Raw genomic sequence first — 23,176 nt, 5'->3', positions numbered from 1 at the left:
TTGTGAGATATAAAGTCAGAATTGAGAGAAATAAAGTCAGAATTGACAGATATAAAGTCAGAATTGACAGATATAAAGTCAGAATTGTGAGATATAAAGTCAGAACTGCGAGATATAAAGTCAGAATTGACAGATATAAAGTCAGAATTGACAGATATAAAGTCAGAATTGACAGATATAAAGTCGGAATTGAGAGATATAAAGTCGGAATTGAGAGATATAAAGTCAGGATTGAGTGATATAAAGTCAGAATTGAGTGATATAAAGTCAGAATTGTGAGATATAAAGTCAGAATTGAGTGATATAAAGTCAGAATTGAGTGATATAAAGTCAGAATTGAGTGATATAAAGTCAGAATTGTGAGATATAAAGTCAGAATTGTGAGATATAAAGTCAGATTTGAGAGATATAAAGTCAGAATTGTGAGATATAAAGTCAGAATTGTGTGATATAAAGTCAGAATTGAGAGATATAAAGTCAGAATTGTGAGATATAAAGTCAGAATTGTGAGATATAAAGTCAGAATTGTGAGATATAAAGTCAGAATTGTGAGATATGAAGTCAGAATTGAGAGATATAAAGTCAGAATTGTGAGATATAAAGTCAGAATTGTGAGATATGAAGTCAGAATTGAGAGATATAAAGTCAGAATTGAGTGATATAAAGTCAGAATTGCGTGATATAAAGTCAGAATTGACAGATATAAAGTCAGAATTGACAGATATAAAGTCAGAATTGACAGATATAAAGTCAGAATTGGGAGATATAAAGTCAGAATTGACAGATATAAAGTCAGAATTGTGAGATATAAAGTCAGAATTGCGTGATATAAAGTCAGAATTGACAGATATAAAGTCAGAATTGTGTGATATAAAGTCAGAATTGCGTGATATAAAGTCAGAATTGCGTGATATAAAGTCAGAATTGAGAGATATAAAGTCAGAATTGACAGATATAAAGTCAGAATTGACAGATATAAAGTCAGAATCGTGTGATATAAAGTCAGAATCGAGTGATATAAAGTCAGAATCGAGTGATATATAGTCAGAATCGAGAGATGTAAAGTCAGAATTGTGTGATATAAAGTCAGAATTGTGTGATATAAAGTCAGAATCGAGTGATATAAAGTCAGAATTGACAGATATAAAGTCAGAATTGTGTGATATAAAGTCAGAATTGTGTGATATAAAGTCAGAATTGTGTGATATAAAGTCAGAACTGTGTGATATAAAGTCAGAATCGAGTGATATAAAGTCAGAATTGAGAGATATAAAGTCAGAATTGACAGATATAAAGTCAGAATTGACAGATATAAAGTCAGAATTGACAGATATAAAGTCAGAATCGAGTGATATAAAGTCAGAATTGAGAGATATAAAGTCAGAATTGACAGATATAAAGTCAGAATTGACAGATATAAAGTCAGAATTGACAGATATAAAGTCAGAATTGACAGATATAAAGTCAGAATTGTGTGATATAAAGTCAGAATCGAGTGATATAAAGTCAGAATCGAGTGATATAAAGTCAGAATTGACAGATATAAAGTCAGAATTGAGAGATATAAAGTCAGAATTGAGAGATATAAAGTCAGAATTGCGAGATATAAAGTCAGAATTGTGTGATATAAAGTCAGAATCGAGTGATATAAAGTCAGAATCGAGTGATATAAAGTCAGAATCGAGTGATATAAAGTCAGAATCGAGTGATATAAAGTCAGAATTGTGTGATATAAAGTCAGAATTGAGTGATATGAAGAAATACTGGAAATTTGTTTATATGCAATTAAATGCTTGAATATGTATATGATTTAATTATGTTTTTACTTTGCATAGTAACAAACCAATAAGTGCTGTACTTTACAGTTCTAGTGAATATACCAGAGTAAAAAGTAAATGCATCTTAACTTGCATTACAGATTTGTCTCTAATGTTTTTGTTCTTGTGTGTCTAGGCCATGTTTGGACACGTGTATCTGATTCTCATACTGAATCAGTTTCATCTTTTTGCAACTATGCATCCTCAATTCTATCCATGTGAAAGTCACACTTCCAAGGATGGACACATAAATATCGACTGCCAGCACAGACGTCTTGGTAAAATCCCAAGGTTCATATCCCTCGCTGTTGTATCACTCAACCTAAATCTAAACCATATACACTACATTAAAGGGGATGCGTTTTCTGGTTTACCCAATCTCAAGCACCTCAGCTTGATGTGGAACTGTGTACCAGATCAGCTTAAGGAGCAGAGATGGCCTTCGTGCAACCTGATTGTTGAACCAGAAGCATTTGTCGGACTTAGAAACCTAACTTCCCTCCAGTTAGCAGGGAATAGCCTGAAGAGCATCCCTATTCTGCCAAAACAGCTGTTGGTCTTGGGACTGGAATTTAACAACATCTTTCATATTGTCAAACCTCTCGGTACACCGCTCCTAAAACAACTACTTCTAAGCAAGAATTGTTTCTACGCCAACCCGTGTTATCAGCCTTACTTCATCGACCCACGTGTGTTTCGAGATCTTCCTGAGCTTTTGAACCTTACCCTTAGTTACAACAATGTGACCACTGTTCCCCAACATCTTCCACTTTCTCTAGAAAGTCTAGACTTGGGAGAGAACAAGATCGAACGTATTACCAAAGAGTCCTTTGCGAATCTTACACATCTGCGACACCTTAACCTGGGGTGGAACTGCCAAAGATGCGACCATGCTTCTGAACCCTGTTTCCCATGCCCGAACAACCAATCTCTGCATCTGCATCCGGATGCATTCGTGGATCAGAGAGACTCTCTAATTGGTCTAAGTCTGCGAGGAAACTCCCTTCGTACAATTCCTCGGTACCTCTTTATGCAATTGCACAATCTCCGAGATCTAGATCTATCTGACAACTTTCTAGCCTACGCCATACAGAACGGCACCTTTTATGAAGAGCTCCAGCATGTTGTGTCCCTCAGTCTGCTTTATAACTATGAACCCCTGAAGTCCTTTCCTGAATTGATTCTGTCACCAGCCATAGAAAAGATGACGGCTTTAAGGGAGTTGTACCTGAGTGGGTTATTCTTCAAGGAACTGTCAAGCCAAAGCCTCGCACCTCTGATGAAACTACGAAGACTCGAGTCCCTGGAGCTACGCATGAACTTCATCTGCTCCATGAGCATTGATTCTATTAGCCAGCTGAGGACATTAAGGAGGGTGGGCCTTTCCCAAAACATGCTCTCTTTCAGTCCATGCTACTCAACCTGCAATTCCGAAGCCATATCGAAATACCAAACCCGTGAGAAACATCGTGACCATGAATATCACAGCTTGCAAATCCGAGAAGTCCCCGTACCAAACACCATGCAGGGCTCTGTCGGAGATCACTGTCCTTTTTATTATTCCATCTGGCATTTTAAAAAGCAGATCTGCTCTAAAAGCCTGTTTTTTGACCTGTCTCAAAACAACATCCCATGGCTGAACGCAAGTACTTTTAGAGGCATGGAAAACGTGGTATGCATAGATCTGTCCTACAACTACATCAGTCAATCTTTAAATGGCCAGCAGTTCTCACCTCTAGGCAAACTAGCTTACCTCAATATGGCACACAACCGCATTGACCTGTACTCGGAAAAGGCCTTCCAAGAGATTAGTGGAACATTGAAAGCTCTCGATCTCAGCTACAATGAATTCCACTTCGTCATGAAGGGAATGGGACATCGCTTCACGTTCCTTTCACACTTGTCGTCTCTTAAAATACTGAGTCTCGCGAACAATCACATTGGTCTCCGAATCTCTAACATCCTTAATAGTACTTCTCTGAAGTATCTCGACTTCTCAGGAAATCGTTTGGACATCATGTGGGACTCCAGGCGTGACCAATACGTGCATTTCTTCCAAGGTCTTACTAATCTCACACACTTGGACATTTCTGAAAACCAGCTCAAATCGTTTCCCCCAGAGGTGATGGTAAACTTGCCTCAGAGTCTCCAAGTGCTCAGAGTCGACTCCAACATGCTGAGCTATTTCCCTTGGGGAAACATCTCGGCTCTCAAACAGCTCTGCCACCTGAACCTCAGCTCAAACATGCTTTCATTCTTACCTAACATCCATTTTGAGCTCCGTCTCGCAAGCCTAGATTTGAGTCACAATCGACTAGTTGCAATCCCAAGGGCTTTCCTTAGTCAGGCCGCTCACCTTAAACACCTAATGCTTAACCACAACCAGCTGAAGGTCCTTGATGTAAATTCTCTTCCCTCGTCTTTCCATAAAGGTTATGCCTTCTGCTCTGTTGGGCAGAATAATAATAGCTCCTGCAGACTTGTGCTGCATTCAAATCCTTTTACTTGTAGTTGCATTATGTCAGGGTTTGCCAAATTCCTCAGAGAAACTGAATTGGACATCCCACATCTCACCACACAGGTTCACTGCGCTTACCCAGAGTCATTGGCTGGGGTGAATGTCCTCTCGATTGACCTTCGCTCATGCCAGGAGATCTTTGGGGGATTTGCTTTACTCTGCACTCTATTGTTGACATTGGCTGCGACCAGCATTCCCCTTCTGAAGCATCTCTACGGTTGGGACCTTTGGTATTGCATCCAGATTCTGTGGACCGGACACAAGGGACACACTCCAGCCAATGGCAGCATGACCAATGACCAGTATGATGCATTTGTGGTCTTTGATACGAGTAACAGGGCAGTCCGAGATTGGATCTACAAGGAGATGATTACGAGATTGGAGAAAAGGGGCAGATGGCGCTTTCGACTTTGCCTAGAGGAGCGAGACTGGTTGCTTGGAGAATCGTGCATTGAGAATCTCCACAAGGCGGTCTACAGCAGCAGAAAGACGGTGTTTGTTTTGACTAGCCCTAGTGACTATAGTGGGGTGGTCCAACAAGCCTTCCTCCTGGTTCAGCAGCGCCTTCTAGATGAGAAAGTGGACGTTGCAGTTCTTGTTTTGCTGGATCTCGTCTTCCCCAAGTTTAAATACCTTCAGATGAGAAAACGGCTGTGCAAAAAGTCAGTCCTATCCTGGCCCAAGAACCCACGGGCGCAGCCGCTCTTCTGGAATGACTTGCGTGTCGCTCTCGTGTCGGACAATGTCAAAGCCTACAACAAAAATGTCACAGAGAGCTTCTTCTAAAAAGGCTAAAGTGTACTGAGGATGTGTCCTATAGTTTTGGGGGGTTGTGGTTGATCAGAATGTTACACATTGCAAAAAATGCTTTTCTTTCTTAGTATTTTTGTCTTGTTTCTAGTGAAAATATCTAAAAATTCTTACATTAAGAAACATTTACTAGACAAGTAAAAAATTATTGTCTTGTTTTGGGAAAAATAACTCAAAATGAAGAGAGTTGTTGCTTAAAATAAGATAAATAATCTGCCAATGGGGTGAGAAAAATAATCTTGTTTTCTGTTTGAGTTAAGATTATTATTCTCAGCCCATTGGCAGATTATTTATCTTATTTTAAGCAAAAACTCTCTTCATTTAGAGTTATTTTTCCCAAAACAAGACAATAATTTTTGCTTGTCTAGTAAATACTTCTTGTTTTAAGAATGTTTAGATGTTTAGACTAGAAACAAGACAAAAATACTAAGTAAGAAAAGCATTTTTTTGCAGTGTATTTAACTTTCTCTGCCATTGTTTTTTGATAATTTCCCCAAATATCTGAATAGAGCCTCGTTTAACTCGTTTAATTTAAGCTTCGTGCATTCTTTTCTTATCAACACTTGAATGTGGGTACATTTTATTTGAGCGAAAAACTGAGAAAATCTTGTTTTTGTCAAAGACTTTGTCCAGATGAGATTCAGATTAAACACAGATGGAGTCCATCAACACCTCAGGGCTTCACAGCTCTGTAGCTCGTCCTATGGCCACACTTCATTCAGTAACATTATCATTAGTTTTGATTTATATGCTGTTTAATGTTGATGATCGCGTTATTTGACGTTTGTCAGTAATGCTTCTATTACTTGTTTCTGCTTCTTCATCACATGTATTTTGATCAGGATATTCTGTACTCTTTCAGAAGATGTCATAGCGCCCCCTACTGTATGAATGTGAAAACATGGAAAGCCGGAAATTCTCGTCAATGGCTGGGAAAGAGTTAAAATGTATTTTGGCTTTTATATATTTTGTAGTATGGGAAGGAAAAACATGATCTAAAATGTCAAAAAATGCATCGATCTAAACACCTTTCATTAGTCTCAGTGATATGCCAGAAAGCAGAAACAGCTGAAAGTTAAAAGCATGGACTGTCTGTCATAGCTAACACTTGCAGGTCAATTTGACTGGTTAAAAATACTGGTTAATCTAGGATATTTGTTGACATTTTGCAACAGTTTCTCATTTATGGTCATGAACATGCCTTTGACACTGAGGTGTTGGGGAATGCGTGTACAACATTTATTCACAATTTTGATGTTCGCGGCTTAATTTGACCCACAATTTAATGCTTAAACTCAGCTGCAAAGGTTATTATTTATATATATAGTCTTGTTCAAAATAATAGCAGTACAATGTGACTAACCAGAATAATCAAGGTTTTTAGTATATTTTTTATTGCTACGTGGCAAACAAGTTACCAGTAGGTTCAGTAGATTGTCAGAAAACAAACAAGACCCAGCATTCATGATATGCACGCTCTTAAGGCTGTGCAATTGGGCAATTAGTTGAAAGGGGTGTGTTCAAAAAAATAGCAGTGTCTACCTTTGACTGTACAAACTCAAAACTATTTTGTACAAACATTTTTTTTTCTGGGATTTAGCAATCCTGTGAATCACTAAACTAATATTTAGTTGTATGACCACAGTTTTTTAAAACTGCTTGACATCTGTGTGGCATGGAGTCAACCAACTTGTGGCACCTCTCAGCTGTTATTCCACTCCATGATTCTTTAACAACATTCCACAATTCATTCACATTTCTTGGTTTTGCTTCAGAAACAGCATTTTTGATATCACCCCACAAGTTCTCAATTGGATTAAGGTCTGGAGATTGGGCTGGCCACTCCATAACATTAATTTTGTTGGTTTGGAACCAAGACTTTGCCCGTTTACTAGTGTGTTTTGGGTCATTGTCTTGTTGAAACAACCGTTTCAAGGGCATGTCCTCTTCAGCATAGGGCAACATGACCTCTTCAAGTATTTTAACATATGCAAACTGATCCATGATCCCTGGTATGCGATAAATAGGCCCAACACCATAGTAGGAGAAACATGCCCATATCATGATGCTTGCACCTCCATGCTTCACTGTCTTCACTGTGTACTGTGGCTTGAATTCAGAGTTTGGGGGTCGTCTCACAAACTGCCTGTGGCCCTTGGACCCAAAAAGAACAATTTTACTCTCATCAGTCCACAAAATGTTCCTCCATTTCTCTTTAGGCCAGTTGATGTGTTCTTTGGCAAATTGTAACCTCTTCTGCACATGCCTTTTTTTTAACAGAGGGACTTTGCGGGGGATTCTTGAAAATAGATTAGCTTCACACAGACGTCTTCTAACTGTCACAGTACTTACAGGTAACTCCAGACTGTCTTTGATCATCCTGGAGGTGATCATTGGCTGAGCCTTTGCCATTCTGGTTATTCTTCTATCCATTTTGATGGTTGTCTTCCGTTTTCTTCCACGTCTCTCTGGTTTTGCTCTCCATTTTAAGGCATTGAGGATCATTTTAGCTGAACAGCCTCTCATTTTTTGCACCTCTTTATAGGTTTTCCCCTCTCTAATCAACTTTTTAATCAAAGTACGCTGTTCTTCTGAACAATGTCTTGAACAACCCATTTTCCTCAGCTTTCAAATGCATGTTCAACAAGTGTTGGCTTCATCCTTAAATAGGGGCCACCTGATTCACACCTGTTTCTTCACAAAATTGATGACCTCAGTGATTGAATGCCACACTGCTATTTTTTTGAACACACCCCTTTCAACTAATTCAACTAATTGCCCAATTGCACAGCCTTAAGAGCGTGCATATCATGAATGCTGGGTCTCATTTGTTTTCTGAGAATCTACTGAACCTACTGGTAACTTGTTTGCCACGTAGCAATAAAAAAATATACGAAAAACCTTGATTATTCTGGTTAGTCACATTGTACTGCTATTATTTTGAACAAGACTGTATGTATATATATATATATATATATATATATATATATATATATATATATATATATATATATATATATATATATAATAATTTTAATTACTATAGCTTCTCAGCTGCCTTATGAGGTTATTTCCATTTATGCATTTGGCATATGCTTTTATCCAAAGAAATGTTTCAGGATAGTTAATTTTGCTGGGAAATTCAATGCATGCTCAACTAAAACACACAAAAATAAAACAAAAACATTTTTAAATTAAAATAAATTTAAATTTTTTTTTTAAATAATAAAGAAAGCAGTACAATACTGTTTATTGTATATATATATATATATATATATATATATATATATATATATATATATATATATATATATATATTTTTTTTTTTTTATTGTTTTGTCATATTTATTTTTGTTGTAATGTGTGAGAAGTATTAATATTAAAAGTTTACTGGGGTTTTTTTTCTTTCGTTTTTTTCTAGGGTAATTTTTATTTATTTATATCGAATTCAATTAGGACCAATTCTAGCAACAATTTATAACTTGTACCCCGAATTCATAATACAGGATTATTAAACAGAAACTTATCAGAGATTGAGCTGTTTATGAATATGTTTATGTTGTTTATGAATATGTTTTTTTTCCTGCAGATTGAATCTATTATGTAAGTAGGTTATGTTCACTCATAGGTTAGGTGGCATTGACTTTTTATTTTCACTCAAGCCTGCAGTTTGTGCTGTTAGGGTCTGTTATACCAACCACTGACATTTAAACATCTGTCGAAGAAAAACGGAAGCAGTTTTGGGGTTTTTTTGAGGAAGTGCTGCACCTGTCGGACCAAATCTCAGACGTTCCTCTGAACTTCAGGCCCTTTCCAGTTTCATGCTGTTTAATCAGAAATAGCCCTGCAGTTTCTAGAGTTTAGCAACTCATTTTAATTATAAGAACGCCTCTAAAAGCCAATTGTAAGATATGACTACAATCACTATGAGCTATGAACATGACGATCAAACTGAGTCTGAATTGAACATTAAAGCCTTGAAGACAGACACAAACTCCCAAATGTTCATTTTCATTTAATGTTCAAGTCTCCACCTGCACACGTCTGGAAATAAAAGTAAAAATAACATCATACCTGCCACTTATTGTTTAAAAAAATAAACATTTATATGATTTCATAACCTCTGCTAAATGGTAATAATGATATTTGGGTAACCCTTTATTTTAGGGTTCAGTTATTAGCTATTAACTAGTGTCTTATGATCATGCATATTACTAGGATATTGTCTGTTTATGAGCACTTCTAAAGCTCATATTAATGTCTTATTCTGCATGAGCTTATTCTACATCCCTTAATCCGACCCAATACCTAAACTTAAACGCTACAAAAACTACCTTACTAACTATTAATAAGCAGTAAATTAGGAGATTATTGAGGCAGAAGGCGGAGTTAATAGTGAATATGTGTTCCCCGTACTAAAGGGTTACCGAAATTTTTTTAAATAGCTCTTTTCTTGAATCCAAATACATATTTTCTGCAAGTTTGACACTTTCTGCAATTTTCATTGGTGTCCTAGAATTTCAGTTTGACTGATTTGTTTCACCTTTTTATTTTCCCAAGCTCAAACATAGGGGAGAGTGGGGTAAGATGAGCCATTTTAAACTTGTGTGGTCCTCAGGATAAGATAAAATAAAGCAGAGTGCAATGAAAGTCTCTAAAGTAATGTCAGGATGTTTGGCATTGTTTTAAATGATCAGAACATAAACACCTGGCCTCTGTGGCTCAGTTTACCCAAGGGTAGGGGTAAGTTGAGCCGAGTCAGTGGGTAAGTTGCACCATCTTATTGAATCTGGATCAAACTCAGGTAAAGGTTTTAAAGATAAATGACCTCTTTTAAAAACACCTTTAATAATTAAATTTGCTTCTACATATTTCTGTTCTCAAAGCGAACTTAAACAACATAAAACCACATTAAGTGGAAAGTCAATATCTTTAACTGTGCATTTCTGAAACAATATGATGAACACCAGAGTTGTAACCTTCCCAAGTTTGAGTAAAAGTAAATCAAATAAAGACTAAATTAGAATGAACGAACAAATGAATGAATTAATGAAAGAGAAACTAATAAACATTTTATCCAGACTGATCTCTTCATGGCAGATTTTCTGTGATATTGAACATGTTAGCCCATTAGGGATACAGGTGTCAAGATATATAAATATATGATTAATAATCTTCTGGTGATTTTCAGAGAAGGATTTGTTCTACATCATTCCTCTCAAATAAACTCAAACTAAACTTTTTTTAAAAAAAAAAGAAAACGATAAACTAAACCAGTTGTGTAACATTACATTGAAGCTACACCAGTTTATCCTCCAGAGATGTAACTCAACTACAGTGCCTTATGAAGAGTTAAAACACTGACTCAATTTACCCCGCAGCATTTTTGCCCCATAGCTGCCATGTTGGATAATACTAGCTATAGCTTACCATTTCAGGCTAATATTTAGCTAAATTATTGATGTTTTCTTTTACAATGCTAAATGACCAATATGGATCATACATACTTTAGTCCTGCACTGCAAAAAATGCTCTTCTTACTCAGTATTTTTGTCTTGTTTCTAGTCCAAACATCTACAAATTCTTAAAACAAGAAGTATTTACTAGACAAGCAAAAGTAATTGTCTTGTTTTGGGGAAAAATAACTCAAAATGAAGAGAGTTTTTGCTTAAAATAAGATAAATAATCTGCCAATGGGGTGAGAAAAATAATCTTAATTCAAACAGAAAACAAGATTATTTTTCTCACCCCATTGGCAGATTATTTATCTTATTTTAAGCAAAAACTCTCTTCATTTTGAGTTATTTTTCCCCAAAACAAGACAATTTTACTTTCTTGTTTTAAGAATTTGTAGGTATTTTGACTGGAAACAAGGCCAAAATACTAAGAAAAGCATTTTTTGCAGTGTGTGATGAATGATTGATGACTGAGAGCGTTTAGCGGCCACTGTGAGAGTCAGATCACATTTAGAGGAGCGCAGCCATAGACGAAAAAAAGGAAAAGAGCATTCAATGAATAATAGATAGAGACCGAAACACAATGGCTCAGCGATGACATGTGTAGAAGAAAAGAGGAACGGACGCGTAACAGCTAAGAAGAGTTTAGGAGTTTAAAATGAGCCCAAGAGGACACCATCTTCAGCTCAGAGTCAGAGAGCCGGATGAAGAAGAAGAAGAATGATGAGCAGACATCCGTGTTTCTACCGCGTTCCTCCGCAGGAGTTACACCGGAGGACAGAAGCCAAAGTCCTGAACACCGTCATCAGCGTGAAGGTCAGACCTTTAGCTCCTCATATATGACCTGTATGATATAAAGGGTTAGTTCAGGGTCTGTCATTAACTCCTCTCCCTAATGTCGCTCCACACCCGTAAGACCTCCGCTCATCTTCACACACAGTTTAAGATATTTTATATTTAGTCCGAGAGCGTATGCAAGTGTATGCACACTATACTGTCCATGTCCAGAAAGGGAATAAAAACATCATCACAGTAGTCCATATGAGACATCAGTGGGTTAATTAGAGTCTCTTGAAGCATCCAAAATACATTTGGGTCCAAAAATAACAAAAACTACGACTTTATTCAGCATTGTCTTCTCTTCCGCGTTTGTGTTCAATCCTCAAATAAAGATTCAAACGGTTATGAGTCAGCGAATCGACTTGGTTCGCCAATGTCACGTGATTTCAGCAGCTGATTCTTAACCATTCAAATCTTTATTTGAGTTAACACAGCTTGCTTTTTGCTGTGACTGTTATTATATTGGGTCAAATTTTTGGTTATTAAGTTTACATTTTGATGTAAACTTCTTGTTTTAAGATTTTTTTAGATGATTTGACTAGAAACAAGACAAAAATACTAAGGAAGAAGAGCATTTTTTGCAGTGTGTTATGTTCATTATTTTGTGTTATTTTTAAAGGGATAGTTCACCCATAAATGAGCCTGTGATGTTTATCTGCTGACCCCAGGGCATCACACATTGTCTCCGCTCATTAAAAATATTACCGTACATTTTGAGATGACCAATCAAATCAAAGTAGGCGAGCTTTACATTCACAGATGATGCTCGAGTTCCAGCTCAATGGAAATTAAGTGTGATTGCACGTAGCTAAACGTAACATTTCATATTTGACAGCTGTTTAGGGATAGAAATATTTAACAACCGAGAAAAAGAATAAGGTCAACTTATAAAAATGTCTAATTTTGCCGTTTTAAATTAAAAATAGGCTTAAAATTTAAGTGATTCATAATGTCATTTTTTCTAATGTAACACATATTTTGTCCGTGTGAGAAATAAACATGAGCTTGATTTCATCAGATTAGGCAGAATGGGACTTTTTGACTTTCTCAGTTTGTGTAAATCCATGGGGTTCAGAGTCATAATTTTTCCCCCACATTAATTTCACATGTCTGGTACAATTACGTGGTTTTGTTTCAATAATACAGATTTACCCTGGAAGAATGGAAGTGAAACACTATGACATGAGCATATGAAAGATTAAACTGTTATCTGATAAAAAAAAAAAAAAAACCTAAATATTTTGTCAATATAAATTAAAATTAAATAAAAATTTAAAAAATGTTTGTTCGAGTTTGACAACAAACACAGTAAATTCAGCTATACAACATAGTTCAAAACATAATAACTAATATTTGCTGAACATTGACTCTTAATGTTTATTCACCTTTTTCTTATGGTTTTTCAATTCATAAAAGTATAGAATATAAATTGTATAATTTTTGGGGGCCTTTAAACAGCTTAAAAATGCACATATGTAGATCAGAAAACTCTACATTTTCCAAAAAAAAAAAAAAAAAAAAAAAAAAAAACGAACTACATCAAATTTAAGACCTCACTGATTTTAAAACCCTACGGCCCTGTCTCTAAAGCTCCACACACACACACACACACACACACACACACACACACACACACACACACACACACACACACACACACACACACACACACACACACACACACACACACACACACACACACACACAGACAGTGGTCTCTAAACACACAATCTTGGTGTCATTTTACAGGAAACCCTTTGAAGTTACATAAAACACTGCTAAAAGTCATAAACATGTACGTATATGTTGTCTGAGCTGTAATAAAAAGGCGCTTGATTTTAAGGTTATAAATACATTTTGAAAGTGTGTATCAGAGAGCTCTAGACACCCTGCAGACAGTTTCGGCTCTTTCTTCTAGATGGCAGCAAACACTGGAAATAGATATTTAATGACACTGAGATATTACATTTATACCACTGAATTTGAACATGAATTAATCAAAATCAGTTTCTCTATGTAGAAATTAATCTATTCCGAATGTATGATGATTACTAAAATGCAGATCTGGACAGTCCCTCAGCTCATCTACTCGAGTCCTGTACTTCAGTTCACTGTTTGAGTCTCTGTGCTTTACTGGAGTATTATTTTTTCTGTAATCTTCTGACTTTAACTTCACTCCATCTGAAAGACAAATATCCTCCTCTTTACTCCACTACATTTCTATCAAGGTCCTCGAAGTGGAAAGTCGTTTCTGTCGCAGCTTTGAAAGTCAGTGATGATTTTTTTCTTCTTTAAAAGGTGTTTGGGTTTTTGCAGAAAGCCTTTCAGGAATCACTCTTGTAGAGTCTCGTGAAGTTCAATGATTTCACAGCATTTATTAAACACTGATTTATAGTTTAGAGCAAAATGGAAGAAGACGGATGTCCAAATGCTCATTTAGTGGAGTATTCACATAAACAAAGTTGATTCTGTCTTCAGTGAAGGTGAACAGTGTGAGAATATCAGATGTGTATCAGTGTATTGGATCCGTGCATTCGGCCTTAAAGTGACAGCAGCTTTATAAAGAGCTTTGTAACTTTTCTACAAGTATTTAAATGAGTTTAAGTTAGTCGTCTGCTAGTGTGTCAGATGGAGCGTCACTGACTGGCTTAAACCATGATGGCATAATGTGCATTTATACAACTATAATACAATAATGCGGCGACATAGCAAAGGACATTTACTTTTGATACTTAAAGCTGCAGTCCGTAACTTTTTGCACTCTAGTGGTTAATAAACAGAACTGCATGCATCTTGCGGAAGAACACTGCAGCCGGATAACTTCTCTATGGCGGATCACGCAGGGACTGTGCTCTTCCACAGCGGTACCTGCCAGTCTGGCCTGAAATAGTCCCAATATAAACACTTATTATAAGTGTACCATAATGATTCAGGGTAAGACAAAAACACGGTTTGGAAAAAGGATTCATGTTGTACATTCTCATTATATAATTTTTGTACATTTTGAACATAAAAAAAGTTACGGACAGCAGCTTTAAGTACTTTTGAAAACAAATACTTCTGTAGTTTTTCTCAAGTAAAAATCAGTTTTTACAACTTTCATTTGTAACATATTTGACCAGTAGTACTTTTACTTTTACTCAGGTAATGAAGTTGAGTATTTGTCCAGCTCTGGTGTGAGTAAAAACAAAAACAGCAGTTAACACGTTAAGAGACTCTTATATCTACTGTATAAAGAACTCATTGATTAAAAGGACACCACATCTTAAAAACACACAATCTTCAAACTACACTGAAACATTCAACACTGATCATAGAGAAAGCTCAATAAGAAATTAGATCTTAAAAAGTTCGCTAATAATAATAATAATAGATTTCTTCTTTCTTTTCATTTTCTTCTCGATCTCTCTGCTTCCTTTTATTTTAGGTTTATTGTTCAATAGATTTTAACTTTTTACATACTTTTAGATTTGAAAGATGGTTTATATTTCTTATACCGAATTATTTAGTTAATTTTGCTATAAAAAATTAAAATAAAATACAAAATAATGATAATAATAGATTCAGGACAGGACTGTGACCACCAGGGGACGCCAGAAACACTGAGACGTTCCCATCAGCCGCTCCTAACCTGAGAGAATAACAGAAAAAAACAATAAAAAACCTGACAGAATGACTGAAATAAATCCCTTAGCGAGTGAAAACATTCGATGAGCTGGAATACTCTGCAGCGATTCATCTCTTCTAAATAATAACATACATTTAAACATATAATGAGAAAGAACTCGGGGCAAGACATTCCAGTCAAACATGCAATTAAACACGAGAGGAAGAACACACTGAAGACAAGCTGAAGCCTCTGCTAAAGACTGACAGCAGCGTGAGGCGCTTTATCAACTGTAGAAGTCAATGTTCAGTCAAACGAGATACTGATTCAAGAGAAGTTTTATTCATTCACTTCGTTTATCTTTGGTTATTTGTGCGAGTGTCGTCAGATGTTTTCAGGCTCACACTCAGCTATTTCACAACACACTGATCTGTGTATGATTCTTGCTCTCTAACTCTGGTTTTATTGAACACGGTGAGTGTGTGTGTGTGTGTGTGTGTGTGTGTGTGTGTGTGTGTGTGTGTGTGTAAGCTAAGCAGCATCTTCTTATGATTATCCCCGTGCATATTCTTATTAAAGTGTGCTGATATGGATGTCATGTGTTTCAGAGAACATCTCCAGCGCTGTGTTACGAGCCTGATTTCATATGGAAGGTAGGCTACAACACATGCACGCACCACACAGGAAACTTTCTGCAGTTTTACTTTCTAAAAAAACTCCTCCTGTGTGATTTATAAGCCTTTTGTAAAGTGGGGACATGGGTAATGTCCTTATATTTTACCCTCTCATGTAATACCTGTGTCATACCCATGGCATTATACACATTTGAGTCCTCATATGTCACAAAAAATATGCCCCCCGCCCCACAGACAAACAGACTGATTGATTGATTGATTGATTGATTGATTGATTGATTGATTGATTGATTGATTGATTGATTGATTGATCGATCGGTCAGTTTGACCTCTCTCCATAAATCACACCCTTGGCTGTTTGTCCTTCACACAGGACACCAAACTTGCGTCGCTGGAGCGGAATATTCGAGACCTGGAGGATGAGATCCAAACAATGAAGACTAATGGCCTTTTGCACACAGATGGCCAGGGGGAAGAATTCAAACAGATGGAGGTCTATAAGAACCACTCAAAGTTCATGAAGAACAAGGTTAGGATGAAGGACTGATGGAGAGATGGTGGAGAGATAGATACTGAGATGATGGTGGAGAGATAGATACTGAGATGATGGTGGAGAGATAGATACTGAGATGATGGTGGAGAGATAGATACTGAGAGATGGTGGAGAGATAGATACTGAGAGATGGTGGAGAGATAGATACTGAGAGATGGTGGAGAGATAGATACTGAGAGATGGTGGAGAGATAGATACTGAGATGATGGTGGAGAGATAGATACTGAGAGATGGTGGAGAGATAGATACTGAGAGATGGTGGAGAGATAGATACTGAGAGATGGTGGAGAGATAGATACTGAGAGATGGTGGAGAGATAGATACTGAGATGATGGTGGAGAGATAGATACTGAGAGATGGTGGAGAGATAGATACTGAGATGATGGTGGAGAGATAGATACTGAGAGATGGTGGAGAGATAGATACTGAGAGATGGTGGAGAGATAGATACTGAGAGATGGTGGAGAGATAGATACTGAGAGATGGTGGAGAGATAGATACTGAGATGATGGTGGAGAGATAGATACTGAGAGATGGTGGAGAGATAGATACTGAGAGATGGTGGAGAGATAGATACTGAGAGATGGTGGAGAGATAGATACTGAGAGATGGTGGAGAGATAGATACTGAGAGATGGTGGAGAGATAGATACTGAGAGATGGTGGAGAGATAGATACTGAGATGATGGTGGAGAGATAGATACTGAGAGATGGTGGAGAGATAGATACTGGGAGATGGTGGAGAGATAGATACTGAGAGATGGTGGAGAGATAGATACTGAGATGATGGTGGAGAGATAGATACTGAGATGATGGTGGAGAGATAGATACTGAGATGATGGGGGAGAGATAGATACTGAGATTATGGTGGAGAGATAGATACTGAGAGATGGTGGAGAGATAGATACTGAGATGATTGTGGAGAGATAGATACTGAGATGATGGGGGAGAGATAGATACTGAGAGATGGTGGAGAGATAGATACTGAGAGATGGTGGAGAGATAGATACTGAGATGATGGGGGAGAGATAGATACTGAGATGATGGTGGAGAGATAGATACTGAGATGATTGTGGAGAGATAGATACTGAGAGATGGTGGAGAGATAGATACTGAGATGATGGGGGAGAGATAGATACTGAGATGATGGTGAAGAGATAGATACTGAGATGATTGTGGAGAGATAGATACTGAGAGATGGTGGAGAGATAGATACTGAGAGATGGTGGAGAGATAGATACTGAGATGATGGTGGAGAGATAGATACTGAGATGATGGTGGAGAGATAGATTCTGAGATGATGGTGGAGTGATAGATACTGAGAGATGGTGGAGAGATAGATACTGAGAGATGGTGGAGTGATAGATACTGAGATGATGGTGGAGAGATAGATACTGAGAGATGGTGGAGAGATAGATACTGAGATGATGGCGGAGAGATAGATACTGAGAGATGGTGGAGAGATAGATACTGAGAGATGGTGGAGAGATAGATACTGAAAGATGGTGGAGTGATAGATACTGAGATGATGGTGGAGAGATAGACACTTTCACTGAAGGTGAAGCAGCAGTAGTTACTCACAGGTGCAGAATAAGCTTTCATTTCTTTATTTGGATAAAAAAAGTATTATTATTGATCAGTGTCTAACAAAACCTCTGAGTCTGATATATTTTTAGACAATCTAAACCAGGTCAACAATTACACTGCAAATTAATGCTCTTCTTACTCAGTATTTTTGTCTTGTTTCTAGTCCAAACATCTAAAAATTCTTAAAACAAGAAGTATTTACTAGACAAGCAGAAGTAATTGTCCTGTTTTGGGAAAAAATTAACTCAAAAGGAAGAGAGTTTTTGCTTAAAATAAGATAAATAATCTGCCAATAGGTCCTGAACTCAAGATCAGTTAGGGTGTAACTACCGAAGGACACTCCGGGTCGTGTCCTTCGGTCACAAACCCTAGACATCAGATGGTCAATGATGCATTTGAAGAGGTCGGGAGCAGCCACCCAGCCCTGGCGAACGCCACTGGAGATGGGAAAGCAGTCTGACTCTCTGCCGTTGATGCGGACACAGCTCTGAGCGTTGCTATAAAGCAACTTGAACAGGGCAACGATCTTGGGTGGTGCTCCATGGGCATGTAGGATGCTCCACAGTGAAGTATGGCAAACGGTGTCAAAGGCAGCCTTAAGATCTACGAACCCGATATAAAGAAGTCAGACTTTACGGAATTCATAGGTCTTCTCTATCAGCAAGTGAATGGCAGAGATTTGGTCTGTTGTGGAGCGGTTAGGCATGAAGCCAGCCTGCTGGGGGCGGCGGCTGCTTCTGATGGCTGGCAGAGCACAAGTGAGCAAGATCCTTGCAAAGAGCTTGCCGGGGATGGAGAGAAGAGTAATGCCTCTGTGGTTGCCACAGACTAGCCTGTCACCCTTATGTTTCCAGAAGGGCAAAATGACTCCTCTAGTCCAGTCGTTGGGAAGCCTCTCTGTCTTCCACACCTCATTGACTTCCTCAGGTGTGATGGGGTCTGTATTGCAGACTGTGCTGGGGGATGCAGCATTAGTGGCCGATGAGATGGTGGGATCAGCCGGGGAGGTACCGTGCTGCAGAAGGAGGCTGAAGTGCTCTTTCCAGCGTTCGAGGCAGTTTGCTTCAGTTGCTATGAGGTTGCCATCAGAATCTTTCACTAGGGCTGTCTTGATGCGTGAGCCATTACGAGCTTTGCGCAGCAGACTAAAGACACGGCTCATATTGTTGTTATTGGCCGCATACTCTAGATGTTTAGCTTCTGCTTGCCAGAACTTCTCCCTATCCTCGGCTATAGCCACATTGCGCTGGCGGTTCAGTCGCCAATACTCCGTCAGGTCGCCTCGGAGCCAGGCCTCACGCCGCCGGTCGATGATGTTAAGTGTCCTCTCCGATATACAAGGCTTTTTCGGGGAAGGTCGAAAGCATCCGAAGACATTGTGAGCTGACTGGATGACATTTTCCTTGAAGGTCTGAAGGTTTCCTGAAGGTTCACCTTGTCGGTAGCCAGGTTATCAAAGGTGGTGTGGATGGCGCGACTGAAGTCTGTGGCGATGTTTGGGTCACTGAGTAGGGAGGAGTCCAGACGAGGCTGTGTCTTGGTGTGCTGGTTAGCTCGCAGCTTTAACTTGAGCTGGGCCACCAGCAGGCGATGGTCTGTGTTGCCAAGCTCTGCTCCTCTGTACACACGGCAGTTGGTGACAAACTGCTTCCAGCATCGAGAGATGAGGATATGGTCTAACGCTTTCCTGGTTCTGCCATCTGGGCTGTACCATGTCCAGTGATGGATACGTTTCCGGGAAAACCAGGTATCAGCAATGCTTAGGTTGTTTTGGTGGCAGAAAAGGAGTAGACGGTTACCATTGTCGTTTGTGGACCTGTCAGCAAACGTTATGCCGACAGGTGAGCCTGTGGACCGATCACTGCTGGACAGAGTGGCGTTAGCATCGGTGAGGAGGATGGTAATGTCGTGTGGTGGGGCTTAGCCAACAGCCTGATGGAGTTGGTCAAAGAAGGCATCCTTCGCATCCTCATCAGCCACATTGGTGGGGGCATAAGCAACAATTACTGTTATCTTGCCGTGTTGGTGGAGAAGGAGGGCTGACAGTAATCTGTTGCTCAGGGGAGTCCAGCTGATGAGGGTCTTGCCTTTGGGATAGCAAGTGCCACTTCATAAAGGCCTGTCCGTCTCTCTGGGCCACTCCAGAAGTAGCAATGGTCCCCTGCTGTTGTTTCGCCATTGCCGTGCCATCGAACTTCACAGAGCCCTGCCAAATAGATGTTATAGTGGCAGAGCTCTCGGGACAGCAGGGTGGCTGCTCCTGGGCGAAGGAGTGTCTGGACATTCCATGTGGCGACTCGGGTCCTGCGACGAAGGTTGATCCATACTCGTTGGTCGGGGCATGCTGGGGTACGTTACCATGTTGGGCAGTCCGGCTACTTTCTCTGATCAGTTTCGTAACAAAAGGGTTTCTCCTGGGTGGGTTGTTAGCCCTCCGCAGGATAGTCGGTTGGTGGGGCTGCCACCTCACAGCGTACCGACATGGTGGGGTCTTTGTTTGTCTGGAACCTACACTGTAGACCGACCCGCCTAGGGTGGCCCTACCAGGAGCAAGCTCCCGGCGGTATCGCTCTGAAGGGTCACTGGAACACGCAAGCCCCCTCGCCACGTCAAGGCCAGACCCAAGAGAGGGGGTTTGCATGTAGGGACCCTCATTATGCTGCCGTGTTAGTGTAAGGCTATTTTGAGCCTTGTTAGTGGTATTAACTAGCGATTTAATTTGACTTATTCTATGCCCCATATACTAGCGTTATAAACTAATCTGTTTTTAGAGATAAAACTCTTTACATTAAATTTTCATGAAAACTCATCCCAGAGAAAGATCTACTCAGTAAGCATGTGTTAATTACCCCTAGGGTCATTTCTCACCGCAGTTTTCCTTTAAAATAAGCAAAATAATCTGCGAATGGAGTAAGCAAAATAATCTTAAACAACGTTATTTTGCTTACACCACTGGCAGATTATTTAGCTTATTTCAAGCAAAATCTTGAAAATAAGATTTTAAAATCTCTTAATTTTGAGTTATTTTTCCCCCAAAACAAGACAATAATTTTTATTTGTTTAGTAAATGTTTCTGAATGCAAGAATTTTTAGATATTTGGACTAGAAACAAGACAAAAATACTTTTTATTTTTTGCAGTGTGTTTCATGACAACAGATGTCTTCTTATTTTTATGTCTATGACAACAGCACACAGAACACATTTCCGTATTTCATCTCTCTAGTGGATTTTTGCTCTAATTTGAAATGTTTTCCTGGTTGTGTATTGTTTTTTTGCAAACTATTGCCCTTGTTTTGTTGTCTCTGTCTCGATGTCTCAGGTTGATCTGCTGAAACAGGAAGTAGTAAAGAAAGACTCTGAGTCGATGACACTTCAAACGAAGCTTGACGCGCTGACCAATCAAAACTCAGACTGCAGACAGCACATAGAGGTCCTGAAGGAGTCGCTCACGGCCAAAGAGCACAGAGCGTGTGTGCTTCAGACAGAGGTCCGGCAAAACCACACACAACACACATCTGAGTGCTATTGGGATGACAAATCTTCAACTTGCCCTGCTTTACACTGCAAAAAATGCTTTTCTTACTTAGTATTTTTGTCTTGTTTCTAGTCCAACCATCTAAACATTCTTACATTAAGAAACATTTACTAGACAAGCAAAAATATTTGTCTTGTTTTGAAAAAAAAAAAAAATTAAGAGAGATTTTGCTTAAAATATAAATAATCTGGGTGAGAAAAATCTTAATTCAAACAGAAATCATATTTTTCTCACCCCATTGGCAGATTATTTATCTTATTTTAAGCAAAAACTCTCTTATGTGTTCTCAAAACAAGACAATTACTTTTGTTTGTCTAGTAAATACTTCTTGGTTTAAGAATTGTTAGATATTTTAGACTAGAAACAAGACAAAATTACTGAGTAAGAAGAGCATTTTTTTGCAGTGTAGCTCCATGTCATCTCTAAACTGCAAAAAATGCTCTTCTTACTCAGTAATTTTGTCTTGTTTCTAGTCTAAAATATCTAATAATTATTAAATCAAGATTAATTTACTAGATCAGTAAAACGACATAAGATATTTTTTCTTGTTTTGTTAAAAATAAAATCTAAATGAAGTGAGTTTTTACTTAAAACAGGCAAAATGATCTGCCAATGGGGTGAGAAAAATAATCTTATTTCTGATTGAAATCTTGTTTCTTGTTTCCGTCCCAATCAGAAATAAGATATTTATTGACTGGACACTAAATGTGTGTTTCCTGGTGTGTTTTGTTTTCCACAACACCCTGTAGCAGCACATGTTCCTCTCAGGTGAAGAGTAACCCAATCCTCAGCTCTCACATCTCACTGCATTTTTAATCGTCTGAAATGATGTAACCTGCATATCCAACTAAATATATCAGACATCAATAGGTGTCTTTTATGATTTTAAAATAGCCAGTAAACATTGCAAAGTGCACCAATTATGCTATTTTAAAGGTTCCTAGTTTAGTTCTCAGGCGATGTTCTCAGTCATCCGAGCTCAAACACTCTGTAATTCTCTCCTGATCTCCACTGCAGCTTCAGCTCTTTCCTCTCAGTGTCTGAAACGCTTCCATCAGGAGTCAGGCTCTCTAAGCCCCGCCTCTCTGAGAGCTGCTCTGCTGTGATTGGTCAGAAAGCAAGCGCTCGTTATCCTATCTGAATTTCAGCTCTTGACACACAGTGATAGGAACAGTAACGATGGCGTGGGTTTGAGCGTCTCAATCTCAGCAGAAAACAGAAAACTCCACCAACCAAACGCTTCCAGTCTCAGAGACGACTACAGGGAGAGGGGGCGGGGCTAGAGGCGCTGCTCAGCCAATCAGGACCAGAGGCGAGCATTATGCTTATTAACTACAGTGAGTGAGGGCGGGGCTAAGAGACACTGTTCAGTCAATCAGGACCAGAGGCAGACATTATGCTAATTAACTACAGGGAGTGAGGGCGGGGCTAAAGGATGCTGTTCAACCAATCAGGACGAGAGGCGGGCATTAACTACAGTTAGTGAGGGCGGGGCTAAGAGACGCTGTTCAGTCAATCAGGACCAGAGGCGCAAACCTGCGTAGTGTGAGACTTAAAGGTGCACTATGGAACTTTCCGTCCACTGGAGGGCGCCTATTCAAAACAAATGCGTAGTTTGATGACGCAACGTGTGAGCGCAGCATCTTGGGAGATGTGGTCTTCTCATCACAGCCGGTGGAAAATAGGACTCAGGCAGAAATCACGTTCATGCATGCGGTTATTAACGTTACTGTAGTCTAAAGCAGAGCAGGGCCGAGTGTTGTGGAGCTGAGCACAGCTGCTGGAGCGATTGTTAAACAAATACCCGCCTCGCGAATA

General features: G+C 38.8%; 2 protein-coding genes across 2 annotated transcripts in view; both read left to right on the top strand.

Moving 5' to 3' along the window:
• The first annotated feature begins 1,956 nt into the window (after positions 1–1,956).
• On the top strand, positions 1,957–5,155 carry tlr9 (toll-like receptor 9). Its single transcript, XM_067412423.1, has one exon. It carries the CDS (start codon positions 1,957–1,959, stop codon positions 5,119–5,121), a length of 3,165 nt encoding a protein of 1,054 aa, XP_067268524.1. The 3' UTR covers positions 5,122–5,155.
• A 6,166-nt stretch (positions 5,156–11,321) lies between these two features.
• The window catches only part of LOC137037991 (ERC protein 2), a 47,838-nt gene continuing 35,983 nt past the window's right edge, over positions 11,322–23,176 (top strand). The window contains exons 1-4 of the mRNA XM_067412424.1: positions 11,322–11,417; positions 15,657–15,701; positions 16,057–16,212; positions 21,143–21,310. Of these exons, the coding sequence (XP_067268525.1) occupies positions 11,322–11,417; positions 15,657–15,701; positions 16,057–16,212; positions 21,143–21,310 (465 nt within the window). The remainder of the gene's footprint in view (positions 11,418–15,656; positions 15,702–16,056; positions 16,213–21,142; positions 21,311–23,176) is intronic.

Source organism: Pseudorasbora parva, chromosome 13 (assembly GCF_024679245.1).
Source record: "Pseudorasbora parva isolate DD20220531a chromosome 13, ASM2467924v1, whole genome shotgun sequence".
Taxonomy (NCBI): Eukaryota; Metazoa; Chordata; class Actinopteri; order Cypriniformes; family Gobionidae; genus Pseudorasbora; species Pseudorasbora parva.
Note: the sequence above shows the minus strand (reverse complement) of the source record. Positions and strands in the feature narration are given on the sequence as shown.

Bases quoted from the DNA above. Each gene is read 5' to 3' on its own strand.
- tlr9 (XM_067412423.1), top strand. From the start codon at position 1,957: ATGTTTGGACACGTGTATCTGATTCTCATACTGAATCAGTTTCATCTT.